Here is a 19714-nt window from a genome sequence, read left to right on the forward strand (position 1 = left end):
GGAGTGTTAAAGTTAATATTTAAATTAGTCTGGTAAATTTATATAATCATTGGGTCTTAATGTTAACATTTATGCTCGTTGGGTAAATTTCAACATCGCTCTTAATTCTCTGAAACCATTTGACTTGATGTCTGTAGTTTGAAATGTGCTTTAGAAATTACAGCGACCTCACTTTATACTTTGTATATTCTCCAGTGACATTTTAATTATTACTTTTTAAAAAATAGGCTACTTGCTATCCATAAAACAGTGATATCACATGAGTAATTTTTCAAAAAGGACAGTTTTGGATGCATGGTAGGACTGTGTATCTATATATAAACCAGACTGAGACGTTATTATTAAGTTGTAGAAAAGGAACCGCATGAAATTAATCTCTATAAAATTAAAGTGTAAAAGATGCAAGTAATGATGAGATAAATAATGCAAAGTAAAAGACACATTTAACAATCAGCAGTAAGTAGAAGGTTTCAGATGAAACAACCTAAAAATATTTTTTGTTTTTAAAGAATTTATTCTCTTTAAAGATAGTAATATTTAGCACATCTAACCTTCCTCTGTGTAGAAACAATCTCACCACCAGTGCAGAAATATTTATCTCTATATTCTACTGTCATGGTCAAAATAACTGAATACACGGTAGGTTGAAGCGGTGTGTTACCGGCTCCAGAAAATAAACCTTCACCTGCTGGAAGAAAACTAATTATTACCTCGTTGATGACCTATGCTGCACACCTGGAGGTGATACCTGGAGCTGTGATCTGATTGGACCTTGTGTCTGTGTGAAGGGCTCAAAAAGCCTGAACAGCTGTTTGTGTGACATTTGTGAGTCGAGCTGGAGGTAGGTATCACTTAGGGCTAATTTAGGACGTGTTTAGGTTTAAATATGTTTTTACTACCTGACCTTTCAGCTGTGGGGTCTGTGATTATTGTGTTCAAAAGGCAGGAACGAAGATATCTGGTCACGTGTTAAATTAAGAAATCGGGTTGTCTAGATATTGTATATTGGTTTAGGACCAAACTTCTCTAACTGATCTATCAGGGCTCAATTTAAAATGAGCTACTGAGTGCTTTATTTCTGCATAAGAGATACAAATGTTGCTACCGTACTTCAAACAAGTGAATTCAAATTTAATAATGGCTTGAAGGAGTAGTTCAACATTTTAAAATATATGCTTTAAAATAGACTTTAAACTTTTAAGTTGAATTGGTTTCTGATTTGGCAGCAAAGCAAAAAGAAAAGATAAGGGGAATGGGAAGGTGATTTTTCTTTTACATTCAACAAAGTCAAATAACTTAAGAACCATCACATTGGATGAGTCAAGTCTGAACTAGATTATGGCAGAGACCTACTGTAATGTAGCAGAGATGTGAGAAAAGCTGTAAAAGACCCCCCCCCCCTCCTTGCTGAAAAAGAAACAAAGGTTTAATCACTTAGGAACTGTTCAGACTCTTTAGCCTCTCTTGAAACAAATTAGTTTTTGACTTTTCTAAACCTAGTTTTTCATCTGGGCATTTTTCACAAACGGAATGGTTTGTGAAACAGTAAGTGGGTGCCTAGCGTTGCTTTGTCACCAAAATGTCCAAATGATGGAGAATTGGTCACCCACTGCTTTAGGTTACACTTCTCTTAGCTCTGCCCTTAACTCCTGAATCATAGGGAAAGCACAGGTGTGTTAAAAAACGACTGTGCAATTTGGTTCATTTATTTCCTTGTGGTTAGCTGTCTGAGCTGTGGCACTGAGGAAACCTTGTGGTTCATACACAGCCTCTAACTTGAAGGGTGGAAAAAACAGCCTAGCACAACACTATGCCAGTCCAATAAGCCATAAAAAAGAAGTGGCAAGGACTTAAATTCACTGCAGCCATCATTAATGAACCTGTGCTTTTCCTGTTGTGAAGCTGAAAGGTCTCTTCCTGTTTTTCTTCTCCAGGTTTAAAACTTCCTTCAAGACAACCCATTTGTTTGTGAAATTAAAACGTTGAAGCCCTTGTCTCATTTATTTGACTTTCCAACCACAATTAAACTATAAACAGCTCTTCTGGGTGTATGTACTACTTAAGGTTAGAGGTGTGTTCAAGGTTTGGGAGTTAAGGGGTGGAAGCAATGACTAGGTTTAAGCTGAAGTAGCAGCTAAAAACCTTAAGATAAATGGATGAAGGTTGTTTCCCAGCATAAATATTACAATTTTTCTTGAGTGAACTGTGGGAATTCTGGGGTCACGGAGGTTAAAAGTCCCGTTTCTCCAAAGACCTTTAACTACCATGTGACGTCATTGATCTCGTTGAGTAGAGCTTCACGCGAGCTTTCCTTCCTCCTGACCAATCCAACATGGCGCCGTAGGGACGTTGTTATTGTTCCGTCGCTCCCACAAGCATTTGCAGTCCGACAAAATTTTCCCGGAAACAAAGACCGAGCGTGTTCATGCGGGCATGAGATCAACATCTGGAGATAATGTTAAGATCCACCGGCTTCTTCCGAGGGATTGATTGTCCGTTTTACACGGACTACAGCGAGGGCAAAGGCGGCAGACATGGGTGTAACAGACCATACTGTCACTTCAGGCACAGCCAGCAGAGACGGTCGTCCTACGGAGCCCCGGCAGACGTTAAAAAGCAAAGAGAGCTTCTCCCCACACACAAAGGTGCTTAGTATTATTTTGTCAAATACAGACTAGACTTTAACGTCGTAACCTGCAGCGTAGGAAGAGAAGACGTGAGGACCGAAAGCACTGAAAAAAAATGTGTGAAAATGGTCAAAAACACAAAGTAAATTTCTGGTAACTTTAGCTACGCAGCATTAACTGAGGCTCTCTTTCGGTTTTAGTTTCAAACTTACCGTAAATTGAGGTACAGCTAGTCAGTACCAGTAATTAGTGATGATGTTATGGCAACAGATTCATATTGTAGTACTCATTATAAATCATTGAACAAAACTGCAAAACCAGAAAAGGACCACATAAACGGAAATGACCACTATACTAAGAGGAATTCGCTACCAATACAGTGACACAGCAGTTGTAGTTGAAAAAATACATAATTTGTTGATGGGTAAAATATCTGCACAAAGGAGTGTTGCCAGAACAAAGCCTCTCTAATTGTGTCTTGTGGTGCAAAGACTGCAGTGCCAATACCAACAGTCCACTAGTCATTCAGAGTATCTTCTCAAAGAATAATCCATATATCTACTGGATTTGGCTGTAACTAAGGATTATTTTCATTTTTGATTCATCCATACACTGACTTTTAGCTTGCAAATGTTTTCTTGAAGATAGATATGACAGTATATAAATCCTCTAATGTGTCGAGCCAGAAACAGAGAACATCTCCCATTGAAGAAGTATTTTGGTGGAAAATACCTGACCAAGTTCAGTTGTGTTCATCTGAACATACTATAGTTGTGTCCATTATATATCACATCTGTGTTTAGACTTTTTGAGCATCACAGTTTGATCTTCACTTTGTCTTGTGTATTTGTCCTGTATTATGTCCTGTATTTCTAACTCTCTCTAACTGGCTACATCCTTGAGAATTGGTTGAAAGTAGGGAATCAGCAGTCTGACTTTTCATCATACTGATTGTTAGAGTGTCTGTTCGCCAAAATGTTGAGTCTTAACAAAAGCTACCTTGCTGGATTTGCTGAGACGAATAAGACAATACAACATTGTGCTTCAGGGGTTGAGTGGGATGCCTGCTGTCGCTGAATTAATGTAATTGCAGAAACACTGAATTTTATTTAATTACAATAACACAAAAACATCAGAGTGTGGATACATCATATGTTAATACCCAATCTGCTTGAGGGATTGGAACGTTTCTGATTAAAGAAAAAAAGCTATAAAAACTATGAATTAGATTTTGTGTTAAGATTTTTGAAATCACTTTGCTTAAGACCTGTTTCTCTTGTATCCATCTAGAACAAGGGTATGATCCCTTCAACCCAGAAGTAGTGAGACCCCAAGAGCAGCAGAATGGAAAGCCGGCTGACTCAGGAGACCTCAGCGGTGCTTTGGAGCTGGTTAACAAGGCCATCGAGGAGGTCCGCAGCGAGGTGGAGAGAGAGCAGAGGAAGCTCTCTCGAATCGAGGATGAACCATACAATCCTAGCAAGAGTACCAGTTCATCTTCAGCTGATACTGGTAAAAGCAAAGCAACAGGTTCACACTTGGCCTATGATCCTGGGAGTTATCAGATCACATCAGGAGGGTATAACCCCACCCCTGGCTGCAGCAAGTACACCTTGGATTTAGACAATCAAGGGCACAGTAGTAACTCCATGGAATATGTTCCTACTTCAGTGAAAAAACCTGCATCTCGGACACACTCGCACCAACCACCATCTCCTCCCCCAAGTCCAAAATATTCAAACAGCCTCTCCTCCTCTAAGTGCAAATACACTGTGGACAATTCTAGACCATCTACAGACATGGAGTATGATCCGCTGTCCAACTACTCAGCTGGAATAGCAGCAAAAAGCAAAAAGGAAGAGGCTTCCCGACCTGTTAGGACGGAGGGTAGCAAGGCGCACAAGATATTGGGGTCTGATTTGTCAGATGAGGGCTATGTTGTGGCTGTGAAAAAGCCACGGCAGCAGCCTGTAGACATAAAAAAGTACACATTCTCTGACTCTGATGAGGAGAGCTCTGGAACAGAGTATCGACCTACGTCACTCAGTGTTCTCCAGCAGAGAAAAGGCAACAATGGGTCAGCCGCAGATGCTTCTGGGAAGGAGAGAAAAGAGAGGACGGAAAGTGTGCTAAGTGCACTGACACAGAGGAATAAAAACGAGTTGACAAAGGACTCAGATACCCATGAAAATAATAAACGAAAGAACAACCTAGAAAAAAAGAAGACGGTCAGTGGAAGTAGTCATGAGAAAAGTGGCAAAACTAATAAAGTCAATAGACTTGAAAAGGAATTAAACAAATCATCTAGTAGTAAGAGTAGTAGCAGCAGTAAAGACAAAGGTTCAGTAAAGAGCTCAAACCAGGACTCTGCAAAGAAGGAGAACAAGAGTCACGGAAAACAAGATGATAGAAAAAGCATGGTTAAGACTAAGACATCTGAAAAAGTTCAGAGAGAAGGCAGGGACGACAAGAGAAGTGATGGTAAGATCAAGACTGTGGAAAAAGTTAAAACAGACTCAAGCAAACGAGATAAAGATACAGAAAATAGTGCGAGGGAAAGCAAGAAACCCAAAACATCAGACAAAGAAAAAGAGCACAGCAAGCATAAGGACCGGCAACACAAAAATGGTAAGCTTGATAGCAGTAAAAGAGAAAAGGACATGAATAAAGTTTCTAAAAGCAGTTCTAGTAGCAGTAAAGGGATTGCAGCACACAGCAAAGAGAAAGTGAAGCAAAACATCAACTCATCAAATGGGAAAAGACTTGAGGACAAGCGGCAGAGTCTGAGCCTGAGCCATGCTGACCTTTTTGGAGACGAGAGTCCAGATGAGGCTGAGCCGATGGAGGTGGATTATGACGACGAGGTAGAGGAAGTTCTGGTGAGGAAATCAGCTGACGCTTTAAGGAGGGGACATATGAACAAGAGGAAAGCGTCAGAGTTGACTCCGTCCTCCTCTGAGGATGAGAACGACCATGATGTGGAGAGCAGCAGGACGGGTAGGGACGAGGTTGACGATGTTAAAATTGACTTCTCTAGTTTCCAAGACGATCTGGACTTTGACTCAGATCCCATGGAGGAATGTTTGAGGATCTTCAATGAATCCAAAGATGTGAAGAGGGAAGACAAGGGAAGGCAAACTAAGCAGGTACTTGCCAGACTTTTACATTTCAGTTTTTCTTGTCACTGAATAATTTGCTGATGCCTCTTGATGGGATTTGAATAAATATGCAATGTCGTGCCCTCTCAGCCCTCTAGGGATTCAGAGGAGGAGAAATGCACAGAGAGCACTTTAACCACTCTCTTCCCTGGTCAGAAGAAGAGAGTCTCACATTTTGTTGCCAAAGGAAGTGTAAGTTTGTCACCTTGGCTTTCTCTGTCTCACAATCTGACAGTCAGGAGTGAACCATAGACTGTATCTAAAAACTGGATGCGATCTCTTGGTTTGAAAAGTGAAACCAGTCTGGAAGTACCTTAAACCGGCATAACAGTCAGCAGGGGAGAACTGCTTGGGTTGCAGAAAGATGTCAGATTGTGTAGAAGCCTGAGAAAGCCTTGATTTATTACCTTTGTAAACATTTTCCTGAAGAGTTTATGGTCTCCATCGCCAGTTGCAAGTCTTCTTCAATACAGCGTGATGTTCATTTTGTAAATTACAGTTCCATTTGTAGTAAAGTAGATGATAAAGCAGAGTATGTTTTAAGGCATTGCTACCTTGTGGCTGACACGCTGCCACTGAATCAGTATGCGTTGTCAGATCCTCCACTTCTATGTTACATCCAGTTCTATAAGAACCAAGATGTCCAGAAAAAATTCCACAGCTATACAAGCCCACAATGAAGCTTGTCAGTGAACACACAAAATGATTTATGATTCTACAATCTTAGTTTGAATCTTAATTTTTAACTGTGGGAAATTATTTTCACTCACAATTACTCTCACAGTGGTTTTCTCTATTCCCTACTTGGTCCGAGGTGACCTTGTTTTGTTAAGCCACGAAGTCCGAATCCAAAAGATACTCAGTTTACTGTCATAGATTTAAGAAGAAAACAGAAAATATTCCTCTTTGAGAAATTTAAATCTTCATTTTTTTGCCACTGTCCTAAAAATGCTAAATTTTATATTGATTGACTAATTAACTAATTGATGAATCAACTAATAGTTGCAGGAATACAGTGAACTAATGAATTTCAGATACCGATACTGCATGTGCAAGTGTTCAGTAGAAAACAGCTGGATCTGAATTGGTTAAGTTCTCAACTGAACTCTTGGATTTGAGGTGAAACGTCTTAAAGAACCAAAAAAAATCCAGCTGCCTTCTACTGAAACACTCGGGATAACCATGACCTGGATGACTGAGAATCTGCACAGGCCTTCATGTGTCCATCATCAAACTTATTTATCTGATGCATCCTTTTCTAAGGTCCAATTTATAAAACTAATGTTTGCTTACCAAATAATATTTGTTCATTAGGAGTTTGAGTTATGATACAGTGAAAACACAGCTGCACGGGAAAATGCATACAGGGATAAAGTTACAGTAGCAGAACTGAAGGAGAAGAAATTTTGCCTTCATTAGATGTTTTTATATATATATATAAAAGTCTGCACAGTTCTGCTTGGCTGTCTCTTGTAAAACAAGTGAGACAAGACATAACAAGCAGCTCAGGGAAATACAGGACTTCTGGAAAATTACAGGTTTGTAACGAGTAACCAGGAAGTAAATGGTAAAAAAACATGATCTGAAATTGTTGAAGGTAGAGGTGGGGGGTTTTCCAGCCAGTTTTCCAGTGAAGAACCAGTCGTCAGTGTTTCTACAGGTTGAGTGAGTTAATCAGCAGATATCTGTCGTCTGATCTGCAGTCTTTTAGCTTCTTGGCAGCCTTTGTATAAGCTTTGTATAAGGTCCAGTCTGTAGGATTTCTGTCCAGATGTCGTTGATTTATAATGATATAATCCCTTTTAGGTTTTACTGAAGTGAATAATTTGCATTTTTTGTGTGTTTTTAACTGACTTTTATTACTTGTGTTTCAGGCGTGTAATTGATGAAAACTAAATAAAATCTAAATGTAATGGCTGCATAAGTCAGTATCGGTGTGATCAGTAAATGAAACATAAGTGACAGCACATGTTGAACTATCTGCCTCTCACAGTGTCAAACAGGAAGTAGCTACAAACTGACCTGAATCGGTTTCTATTGTATGAACAATTAAACTTTCATAGGAAGCTACTAAACATGCAAATTAGTGTGTTTGTCATTGTCATCACTGTACTTTCCGTACCAAGAGCATTGTTGACTAAAACTCTCTGTTGTCATTTTCCAGACTGATGCACCACCTAAGAGTGTGGTGCGTCCGTACAGGAGACCCACAGCCCAGGAGGTCTGCTACCAGCGTATGCAGATGGCACGACAGCAGGCTGCTCAGCTGTCGGCTTCAGTCAAAGCTGCCTCGCAGAGCTCAAGCCTCAGCTTTTCTGGAGAAAAGAAAAGAATAGCGCACCGTCCTAACCCACAGATGTCATCCTCCAAAACAAGTATGAGTTCCTCCCTACTTGCATTTGCAGCAGACTAACTCACGCCCAGTCTTCATGGCTGAGAGGTTAGTGGTTGAACAGTTTAGATCTGTGTGTGCTTCTCTGACTAGGTCCTACAGATGCTAAACCAGCCGCCAGTCGAGTGTTATCCCCCAGCCAGACTCATCCGAGTGTCAAGGCCCAAACCACAGCTGGCATCTTGTCCAAGACCTCGTCTACTACCACGCAGAAGAGGGTGGCACACACACCCACCATGAAGGTATGGAAAGCTTTCTGGAATCTATTGGTTAGTTTCTCATAGCTCTCTTGTGTCTCTTGGCCTGTCCAGTGTGATGTGTTTTAGTCAACACATCACTAAAACCTTGATTGTTAGACTCAGAGATCGTCTCTCTAGAGAATCTGATGTAAAATCAATGTCTTCTCTGTGTTTGGACCTTTTCAGAGTTCTTCAATGAAGCGTCCTGTCATCCCCACCGACTTCGGGGCCAAAGTTCCCACCAACATCCGCCAGCGATACCTCAACACCTTCATAGATGAATGTGTCAAATTTTGCCCGTCAGAGGACGCCGCCTTCCAGATGGTAAGAATGGCGTCTTTGCAACAGATGCTGCTGTTTTGTTGGTTTATTAGAGAGATGTGCACTTGTCTATTCCTAACAGCATAAAAAGCGAGTTTCAAAATGGTTTAGGAGAAAGTGAATCAGAATCAGCTTTAATGGCCAAATACGTACACAGCATACAAGGAATTTGGTTTTGGCGGTTGGTTTCACCCTAGGAATATGGAAGAGAATAATAAAAAGTACAGAAACTATAGAAAGAGGAGCAGGGAGGGAAAAAAATAGCACAACATATACAGAAATTTACTGCTAGACAGGAATATTTAAACACAGTAGCACAAAAAAAGCAGAGAATGCTGTTCATGTGCAAAAAAGTACTGTACATGGTGTGTAGGAATGGCTCAGCTGTTTATCAGGGTGATGGCAGTGGGGAAGGAGCCCATTTCATTAAAATGCACTTCTTGTATTCTGAGGGACTCTTTGGTGTTTGAAAGTGACAGACTTGTAATTCTTGCTTCAGGCCCTTGATGAGGAGAAGCTGGTGTATGAGCGCAGCAACAGCAAGAACATCTACCTCAATGTAGCTGTCAACACGCTGAAGAAGCTCCGGAGCAAGAGCAACTCCTGTCCGTCTCTCGTCACCAGTATGTCAAGACACAGGCTTTTTTAAAAATAAATTTACACACACTTGAAGCAAAAACCGCTGAGATACAGTGTATTGTGATAGACATAGAGTACATTAACTTGTCAGCTTCGTGGACCAAAGTGTGTGTGTTTTCTGCAGAGCACCGGGGGTTAGTAGCTAAAAGAAGATCACAGTCCCATGAGGAAGTTTTGGGAGGTCGTCTTGCTGCAACTACCAGCTTTACTGTCAACAGGATGGGCAAACAGCAGGAGGAGAAACTCACTGGTGAGTTCGTTTTTTTTGTTATTCATTACTAACAAAAGGCCTCATTCATGGTCATGCAGGATCATGTTTCAGGTCTATTTCTCTGGAATTATGAACATATTTGTTTTCTACCTCATTCTGTTTTCCTTCAGTCACCTGATTGCATCCCTGGCAACAAAATAGCTGTGTGTACCTCTGACATGATCAAAAAGTCAAGAGAGGGGAAAAAAGAAGGAAACTGAGAAGGAGCTGAAAGAATCTTTGTGTCAAGTAGAGACTTGTGGACTTTTTTTTTACTTTCAGATGTGTCGATACAATTTTATATTCACAGTAAATCTGTGTAAAAACCCTCATGAAAAGCAGCAGATCATGTTCACCTCCGACTACCTGGCGTCAGAGTGGATAGTCAGAGGTGAACAGTTTTGCTAATAAGAATGAAATTATACTGATTGATGTGAAATTAACCGGTAAATAAATAAGTCATTAATCAAATATAAGTACCAGAGACTGACTGGTTACTCCAGTTTTTTTCAAAGACAGTTCACATTTAGTGTAATTAATGACTGAAAATTAGAGATCCGATGTTGAAGTGGACTTGTCAGTCAATTAGTATAAAGTTTTTTTTTTGTAATCAATTGTTCATTTCAGCAGTTTTTGGTCAGAAAAACAGACAGTTGTGTCTTAACTGTGATTTTCTACTTTTGAAATCTTCAGTTTTACTCAAATCAGTTTATTGTCATTTCAGTCTTTTGGAATTTAAAGATGCCCTTTTCTACCACAGAAATGTTCAGAAGCGTTTGAGAATTCTTTGATGTTTTGTCAACCAAGTGAGCACATTAATCAGCTATAAATATACACCGCCTGACCAAAAAAAAGCCACCACCTGGATTTAATTAAGCAAATAGGTAAGAGCCTTCCACTAGATAATTACTGCAGGGATGAATATGTTTCAGCTATAACAACTTATCTAACCCTAGCTGATGCAGTGAGGAGCTCCTCATTTCTTAATCAACCATGTTGGAAGACATATCCCGTGGTCGTGGAAAAGATGTTATTCTCACTCTGAAGGGTGAAATTATTGGCCTGCATCAAGCAAAGAAAACAACTAAGATTTCTGGAAGTATTAAAATCAGGTCAAGTGGTGAACCATCATTTTCAATGCTGAAAGTTTCTTGAATTTTCAGGCTTATAAGCCAAGATATTTGACTCATCGTGCAAAAGTAAACATGGTTTATAGTAAAAATTACCAGTAAAAGTCTGCGACAGCTGCTGTCATTCTGTTTGTACACATTTACAGTGCAGGTTTTACTATATTGTTGTACAAAGACAACATTTAGGTTTGTGTCTCCCTGTAGGAACCTCGCTGTACAGGAAGCTGAAGGCGTACCTGATGACAGAGGAGCAGCTTCAGGAACACGGATACCCGAGGACAAACCCTGAGGCTGCCGGCAAGGCCATCATCTACAACCTCCCAGAGAAGAAGAACATCACGGACCGTGAGTTCCTGCACTCTGTCGACACTCATCTGTAGTGGTTGATGTGAGTTTTCGTTCACACTGGTTCCTCTGAAACGTTTTGCAGCATTCACCAAGATTTGCTGTCGATGTGGCACGGAGTATAAGATCAATGTCAACGGCAACTGTGTGCGCAAAGAGGAATGCAGCTTTCACTGGGGACGCTTACGCAGACAAAAAGGTACGTTTGTTTACATTTATTTACAGTGAATGCTTCATAAACATCATATCATAAATCTGTATTTTCATTCCAACTAACAAATCTGTTACTTTTTCTTTACTTTTGCCTCTCTCTGACCCCCTCTTTTATGTGTTTTATCTCTCTGTCAGTTGCTGGAGGATGGGAGACCAGCTACAGTTGTTGTGCTGCAGCTGTAGGTGCTCCAGGCTGCCAGATGGCCAAGGTATCATCAGACACGGCAAAACAGAAATGCTACTTCACTTCCAACAGGATTTTAATCTTTGAGTAGAGAAGGAGGCAAGGCCCACACATCACTGTATATTATTTTATCAGTAGTTGCTGTACAATGTTTCAGCCACTGTGGTGTGTTCACTAATGTACAACAGTCAGGTCAGAAAACTGACAGTCAAAGATCATCACCAAGACACCACGCACCGACATCAACCACCTCCCTAAAAGAAGGAAGCTATGAGCGGCGTTGTACTTAGGGTTGTTCAAATTTAATAAAACCTTGAAAATAAATTTTACTCAGCTTAGCAATTAGTGCCATTTTTTTTTCTAGCAATAAGTGAGTATTTACTTCCATAACAAATTTACTCCTTTCTCAGTGTTTTTTTTAATCACAGGAGTGGGTTTATAGCAGGGGTCAGCAAGTAGGTTTAGCAGTTAATTTTTTCAGCATTTTTCAAGCAAATGTCAACATAGATTTATAGGCAAGAATCTACTCGTTCAAGTTCATTTTAAGCATATGCTATCGTTGTTTTTAAATTCTGATGCACTTTTTCTAATAGTCGGTATGGGGCTAAAAGAGCAACATTAGCCATCAACATTTAATTTTATCCTGCTATTATATTTCTTTTAAATTCAAAATACTGACTTGCTAGGTAACAAGTCACTACAAGATCGTATTTTTTGGGATTTCCACTAGCCTTGTCTATACATATAATTGTACCAGCTGTATGTCATTTTGGTACCTAAAATTTCTGATACAGGCCTGAATTTGACTCACGGGACCCTATTTGCCAACGACATCTTTATGGAATGTGTGACAAAGTGTGCTTTCCAGTGGAAAATATAAATGAGACACTTCCAGGATAGATATTTAGATAAATACTCCACATGCTGTGAACATTTTGATTGATTTTTTGCTTTTAAAAGTCATCCTCAGACCTAAAACATTTCCTATTCCACAGCAACATGTTCAGGACGGGCGTAAAGAGTCGCTGGATGGCTATGTGTCAACGTTCAGCAAACCTCTGTCACCAGACAGACATGGAGGGGTGTTTGCTTTGGACTGTGAGATGGTGAGTCAGACAGAAGTGGTAAAATACCGAAACACTGTAACGTAAATACACAGTTTGACTTAAACAATCATCTCTGTGTTCATGTCTGATTTTAGAGCTGATGTAGTGTGTGTGTGTGTGTGTTTAGTGGGAAAATGAAAGTCACACCATGCTCATTGTTTTCATTCTATTTATTATTCAGTTTTACATTGAGTTGTTTTTTGTCACCTTTGGAAACAGTGTTACACAAAGCAGGGTCTGGAGCTGACGAGGGTGACGGTCATCGACTCTGAGATGAAAGTTATCTACGACACGTTTGTCAAACCTGAAAGCAAAGTGGTCGATTACAACACAAGGTGAGTCCACTCTGTCTGTGACCTGACATTGTATGAAGGCGTGTTTGATGCTGTCCTGAACTAGCGATGAAAATGATTACTAGTCATAGCTTCGTCTTCATGAGTTCAGGTGTGGACAAAGTAATCACAGTGTTGTATTTGGACTATATTGTATACTTTGTGTAGCCTAGCCGCGCTAGACCCATGCTCTGAAGACGCAAGGGTCTAGGCACGCTCGACAGGGAGGGAGGCGGGCTAAAGGGTATCAAATCACTCTGCAGCAATTGGGTAGGTATACAACCAATCAGCGCAACGAATAGGCTCCGAGAGCGCCGGAAATCAGAGGATGCGGTAGTTCGGTGAAGCCTTATTTATACAGTCAATGGGTGAAGCTCAAGTATATTGCAGACATGTTAACAGAAAGATTATTCAGAGTCTGTGCTAATGGAGCTCAACGACTGTTGTCGTTTTTGTTGTCGACCCTGGCAGAGAATTAAATTCGTTGCCGTGGGTTGTCTAGCACGGCTAGGCTAGTTGTTTCCGGTTGTTTCTGTCAGAATCGTCGTGCCTCTGTCATCACTTAGTTACGCCCGCCTTCTGACTCTACACTTCATGGTGATTCGTCCGACCAGTTTTAGGAGCATCCAGCCTTGAGGCTTATGGAGGGTAACTAGACCCACCCTGGCAGAGAATTAAATTAGTTGCCGTGGGTTGTCTAGCGCGGCTAGACTATACTTTGTGTGTAATTCACCAGAATCTGGTTGCAGGAGATTACATGTACTTGGGACTGTGTAATTAGATGACCTAAAATATTGATAATCAGACCGATTACATTAAAAACAAGAAAAGCATTCAGAGAGCGCAGTATTCCACCAGCGCTGATCAGTCGTATGTTTTCCAAAATGCAAATCCTGAAAAAAATTGTGGTAGACATCACAGCACTATAGAATGGTTCCATTTAATATAGATGTACCCACAAACAAAATGACCTTGCCCTGAACACAGGAATGTGTTATTCCTGTGTATGTTTTGTACAGATACTGAATCATGTGACCTAAATATGTAGCGGGCGGCAGAAATTGATGGGACTCAGAAACACCCCCACAATTTAATCAATTGTTCCTTGTGTCATTTCAAATGGATAAGCCCCGATAAGGCCACAGCGGTGGATTTGTAGTAGGATCACAGTCATGTGATCCATTAGCAGGCATCTGACGTAGTGTCCACTTGTTGTCATGGTTACAGTGATGCTGTGTTGCTATCTCGCAGTGATACAGAAATCCTTAACAAATTCATGGATCCAGACTACAAGCTGCATCACTGCCAAACTCTAATGAGGCGGTCCTTGTGCCATTTCTGACCTTCCCTGAAAGTTTCATCCAAATCCTTCAGTCTGTTTTTGAGTAATGTTGCCAACAAACAGACAAACGTACACTAATTGTCACATAACTCTGCTGTTCCTTGGCTGAGTAGAAAAATGTGAAATTAGGTTATTGTTGCGTTGTTTTGGATTATTTGATTATATGGAAAACTCCTCATCCCGAGGAACACTTAACTAAAATGTTTAGCTTCTGTTTTCCATCTAATAAAAAGGAACAAGAACTCTATTATGTACACATCATCAGTAAAAACCAAAAACAAACATTAGTCATGGCACCATTTATAAAACTGGCAACTTGAGAGGTGTAACCTGCTTTGATATACCTGAGCGGCCTTTGATTACAAAAAACAGCAGCAACAGAATCCCACATGTTGTAGAATGCACTCAGTACACATTAAGTGGGCAGTTTTACTGGATGGACTGTAAATACTCAATGTGTCAAATGAACTGTATTTGCCATGAAAATGTTGTAAGGTGTTTAAAGACAATAAGGAATATACTGTATGTGTGGACCTATTTTACTTTAAGATGCAATATTTGATGTAATCCAAAAGTATTCAGATGAAATGAAACCATTTTGGACTCTAGTGGATTAAATGGCAAATTTAAAAAAGTCTACTTTTATTCAGTGACTGACTGCATTTGAAAGTAAACTGAGTGAACTCTGTAATTCACAGGTTTTCAGGTGTAACGGAGGAGGACTTGGAGAGTGCCACCATCACCCTGAGAGATGTTCAGGCGGTGCTGCTCAGCATGTTCAGCGCTGAATCCATCCTCATCGGACACAGTCTGGATAGTGACCTCCTCGCTCTGAAGGTGAGATTGGTTTCACAAACATCTGTTTTAAAGGCATATATTGTCTTTATTATTTTTCTATAAAATGAGCTAAAATAGCAAAAATCAGCAGTTGAAATATAAGCATAAACTGCATATTTAACTTCAGATTTTAACTAAAACTCGGTGCATATAAGGTCATTACTGTACTGCTGTGTAGTGCCTGTAGCTCTCTTGTTGAAGACAAAAACATGCAACAAAGTCATGAAACACAACTCTACAGCAGAAATGAGCCATATGTTCACTGTGTTTCTTGATTCCAGCTCATCCACAGTTCAGTTGTAGACACGGCCATCGTGTTTCCTCACCGCCTTGGTTTGCCCTACAAACGTGCCTTGAAGAACCTGATGGCCGATCACCTCAAGCGCATCATCCAGGACAACGGTGAGAAAGATCACAAAACAAGCAGCAGCTGTGCTGTTCAGAATTATAAAGAGTTGTTTTAAGTTGTCTTTTGGCACCCACTAATTTTTGTGTTGGCTTCTTAGTTTGTCCAGAAATCGACACAGTGCTGCAAACATCTGAAACATGTTATCGTTACTATGATATTGTCATATGACGTGTAAGAGTAAAGCTCTGTGTGGAGAATTACATAAATTATGAATATCTAGCTTTTACATGAGTCAAAAGTGGGAAAGCATTTTGAGCATTTTCTGTTTTTGGATAAAGGTCTTAAAGCATTTTATCCCCTTTATCCATGCTTAACCCCGTGTCACATTTACAAACAAACCGCCTGCCTTGTGTCCTGTGCGATACACAGTAGAGTGTAAATGCCTAATCTGTATCTGTAACAGATTCATGTCCAACTCTATTTATACACACAAGCTGACTGTACACTGGCGTTAACATAGCAGAACCAGTAAATTACAGTCAGATTAAAGGTCGAATAAACCATTTGTTGACATGTGAACTCAAGATCCAAACAAGCTCGACCTTTCCTTCAGGGTTCCTTCAGGGTTCCTTCAGGAAAGCGGCTCGATATTTACCAGCAGAAAGGTTGTGGAGAGGAGTGATTGCTGTCTTTTATACCTCCTTAAAACTATTCACTGGGAAAAATACGGTTGAGAGTTGGTAATAAAAAAAAAATCCTCTGAATTTACGCAGTCCACCAGTAAATGTTTATGTACTCATGCTTGTTGGCTGGAATAGTGTTAGAGCCACCGCTGTGTATAAGCATCAGGTTTTGTTTGGTTATCTGGCTGACAATGAGGCGATATTCAACATGTTTTTGATTAGAATGATTTACTCTGCCTTTAAAGTTTATTTCATTTGTGCAGTTTAACACCATATACAAGGATTTAGTAAACTTTAAAATCCACAGCAGCTGTAGATTTCTATTGAAGCCTAGTTATGTTAAGAAATGAGGCCAAAACACCCCAAAAACTCAGGACAAAAATAAAAAATGTTGCGGAAGCCTTAGGATGGGATGTACAAAGACAGATGCCTCCTAATCTTATGACTGGAGTTCCAGTCGGAGCTGTAGGTGAGAAAAGTGTAGTTACAAAGCTGTTGAGAAATAATGTAACAGTGGTACTCAAAGAAGGATTTGTTCCAGTTGATAATAGTAATATCGTAAATCCAGAAGGGATGGATCCATTTAAATTAAGCTGAGCTGCTATAAATTCTAACTCATAAATGTCTGCGTGTGCGGCCTCCAGAGGAAGCTCGTATCTCATAAAGTTGTCAGTGTCGTATTTGTTGGCAACACAGATGAAGTGCAGCCCAATAAATGTTTTATTTGACTGCACTGCGACTGTGTTACCAGCAGATGTCGCTGCTGAACCCGAGTGTTTAAACTGTCCCATAGTTTAACATGTCAGAGCTTTACAAAGACTGACTACGTGTGTGTGTAACGTAGAAAAGGGTTTCAGAGTTGTAATATGTTTATTAAGATGCTGCTTTTAATTTCTGATCCTGTCATTGTCATCTTTTTTGCTGCATTTCTTCCCAGTTTTTCTTCAATTTTTAGCTTTTTTGACATCTTTCACAGCAGCATTACATTACATTCAGTCAGATTGTGTAGTGGTGCCAAATTGTGTTGAAGTTACTTAACCCTCGTGTTGTCCTGTGGTTCAAAATGACCCATTTTAAAGTCTGAAAATGTGGGGGGAGGGGAAATCACAGTGAAACTTCTGATGTCCACATTTTCAACATTTTTGGGAAGTCTTTGAACATTTTTGGTGGGGAAAAAAAGAAATGTTAAAAATATTTAAGAACATTCACAAAAAACAAACCAAAATCCAGCAAATTTATTTTGGTTGGTTTTTTTTTTTGCGTGTGTGTGTGAATGTTCTCAAGGAAAATATAATAAAAGTTTTACTGATATACATGTAATCATTTTAGATATTTTTAGGATTTTTTTTGAAGATTTTTACTCATTTTTTGAAAACATTTACAAGAATTTCCTTGCCAAATTTGGTTGATTTTTTTTTTTTTTTTAAAAAAAGAACTTTAAAGGGAAACTTTTAAGTAATTTTTGGAATTTTCCTCCTGAAGGTTTTGCAAATTTTCCGAAATTTGGGGCATTTTTTTGCTGAATTTTGGGATTTTTTTCAGACAATGAAAATATATGTTTTGGTGCCCGTAAATGAGAACAACAGGAGGGTTAAAGTGGAAATCCACAGATTTTTTTTCTTTTTTTCCTCACCTGGTCAACTTACAGTTCAGGAGGAGGGTGATGGTGAAGATGATGTGTATTTATGCTGATCATAAATCAGACGAGAGCTACACTCCCAGTAAGAAGTCTGGGAATCGTACTGGATACAAGGAAAAACTAGACTCTGACATGGAATTTTTCAAAAACTGTGCAGGTTTTCTGGTCCGATAAGGAGAAAGTGATGCAGTTTGATGCAGACCAAGGAAAAATACCTGTCTTGTGACGCAAATAACAGTTATACATAATATACACTTTAAAAAATGGCAAAATGAAGCTTTTTGTCCATCAAACTGGACCAATGAAGCATGGTTTTTATTCATCTTGTTCTATGCCGCCTCTTGACCAGGTCGTTATTGTAAATGAGAACCACTTCTCAACTAAGTTACCTGGTAAAATAGAGGTTGAATACACATTATGCTTCATACTAGCGTTTCACATCTGTATCTCCAAACAAGCTGTTTGAGTTGCATTGTGGGTAATATAAACACTAGATTTGAGCATGTAAGAAAAGTGGAATTGCAGAAAAGACGATCTCATTTTGCTGCCTTGATTTTGACCTTTTTTTTTAGCCAGTTATCATTTCTGACAATGCTAAACAACTGCTAGGCTAAATAGACTAGATAGAATATCCATTTGTTTATTTTTCAGTCAAATCAGTGCTACAATATTGAGGTGAAAAACAACCGTCATTTATTGTGTGTGTTCCCAGTGGAGGGCCACGACTCGAGTGAAGATGCTTCTGCATGCATGGAGCTGATGATTTGGAAGATCAAGGAGGACGCCAAGGTCAAGAGATGACCTCTGACCCCTCAACTTCACGTTCTTCAGAAGGATTTCCTGCCTCGCCGGGAGAAACAGAAGTTCAGGAGGCCTGCACCTGCTCTCAGAGAGCTCACGTCAGAGTGTTGGTGGGGAGATGATTGTTTTCAGCTCAGAAACCTCAGAGAAGAGCTTGTGTTGTTACTACCTACTGTATCAGAGAAGAGAGCTGTCAGCCCCCTCAAAGCAATAGGAGCCTAAATTAACTCTTTTTATTTGCTTATTGATACTTCAGTTCTAAAAAAAGTTAGTTAAAAAGTATTTCTGTTTATTTGAGCTGTGTCTTATCAAAGCCTCAAACCTATTCATAAATAAAGCCTTTCTATAGAAGAGCTTAAAAGCTGATCATTGATGACTAATAGGATATTCACGCCGGGTGTATCTTCAGCCTAAATTGCACTATAGAAACGCTCTTGTTGTATAGGGCCCAAGTCTGAGTACCTCATGTGTAATGAAATGCAACTCTTGTTATTTAGTTACACTTAAGTGCATTCGTGTCTTAGTCAAACGTTTGCTCTGTAAATGCACTTGCATTTTTCTCGTTGCACCTCGTTTATCCTCGCTGACGCTCTGTTGATACGGCAGTTGCTATCGAGTTAATTTTGTTGGTTGGCTGTCAAACAAAGCTGACAAATCCTATAATACTTGATCATAGAAACGACCCTCAGCAGAAATGTAAAGTCTCTGCTGCTCCCTATTTGGTATAGTTGATGGAATATATCAGTGTATTTTCTAGTTCAGACTAAATGCAGACTATATCCACCACTGTCTCCATCATGTGCACTGCATGGAAACGAACCAGAGGAGTCTTTGTGATAGCAGGTCTGACATGTTAATCCTCAAAAATTAGACTCATTTAGGTTCAGTGTTGTCAAATAAGACCTGGGTAGTAATTACAAACATTTACCATTAAGTGCGTATCGGCTAACCTGTGCTGTTCTACGTTGAAAATGACTGAAAAATGCCAGTGCTGTAAATATGCTCAAAGCAGTTTCCTTTTGTATTTGTTCATATTTTGGTTGTTTATCTTTTTCTATTAAAACATAATAGTTAAAACAAAACATTTTTCTGTGCTTTGTCTGTGCACAACAGTGTATTTACTCAAC

At 39.6% G+C, this 19714-nt stretch overlaps 1 protein-coding gene across 1 annotated transcript; it reads left to right on the forward strand.

Moving 5' to 3' along the window:
• Positions 1 to 2307: 2307 nt before the first annotated feature.
• Positions 2308 to 19669, forward strand: rexo1 (REX1, RNA exonuclease 1 homolog). The gene is made up of 16 exons (XM_022201533.2): positions 2308 to 2645; positions 3918 to 5773; positions 5876 to 5977; positions 7950 to 8160; positions 8271 to 8419; positions 8603 to 8740; positions 9237 to 9360; positions 9501 to 9626; positions 10961 to 11101; positions 11187 to 11300; positions 11450 to 11523; positions 12494 to 12604; positions 12824 to 12939; positions 14977 to 15115; positions 15397 to 15517; positions 18499 to 19669. Exons 1-16 carry the CDS (start codon positions 2456 to 2458, stop codon positions 18585 to 18587), a joined length of 3801 nt encoding a protein of 1266 aa, XP_022057225.2. The 5' UTR covers positions 2308 to 2455; the 3' UTR covers positions 18588 to 19669.
• Positions 19670 to 19714: the final 45 nt, after the last annotated feature.

The sequence above is a fragment of the Acanthochromis polyacanthus genome, chromosome 4 (genome assembly GCF_021347895.1).
Source record: "Acanthochromis polyacanthus isolate Apoly-LR-REF ecotype Palm Island chromosome 4, KAUST_Apoly_ChrSc, whole genome shotgun sequence".
In the NCBI taxonomy this organism is placed as follows: domain Eukaryota; kingdom Metazoa; phylum Chordata; class Actinopteri; family Pomacentridae; genus Acanthochromis; species Acanthochromis polyacanthus.

Bases quoted from the DNA above. Each gene is read 5' to 3' on its own strand.
- rexo1 (XM_022201533.2), top strand. From the start codon at position 2,456: ATGTTAAGATCCACCGGCTTCTTCCGAGGGATTGATTGTCCGTTTTAC. The intron at 8,741-9,236 runs GTAAGAATGGCG...TTCTTGCTTCAG, and splicing joins AGGACGCCGCCTTCCAGATG to GCCCTTGATGAGGAGAAGCT. The intron at 12,605-12,823 runs GTGAGTCAGACA...CTTTGGAAACAG, and splicing joins TTGCTTTGGACTGTGAGATG to TGTTACACAAAGCAGGGTCT.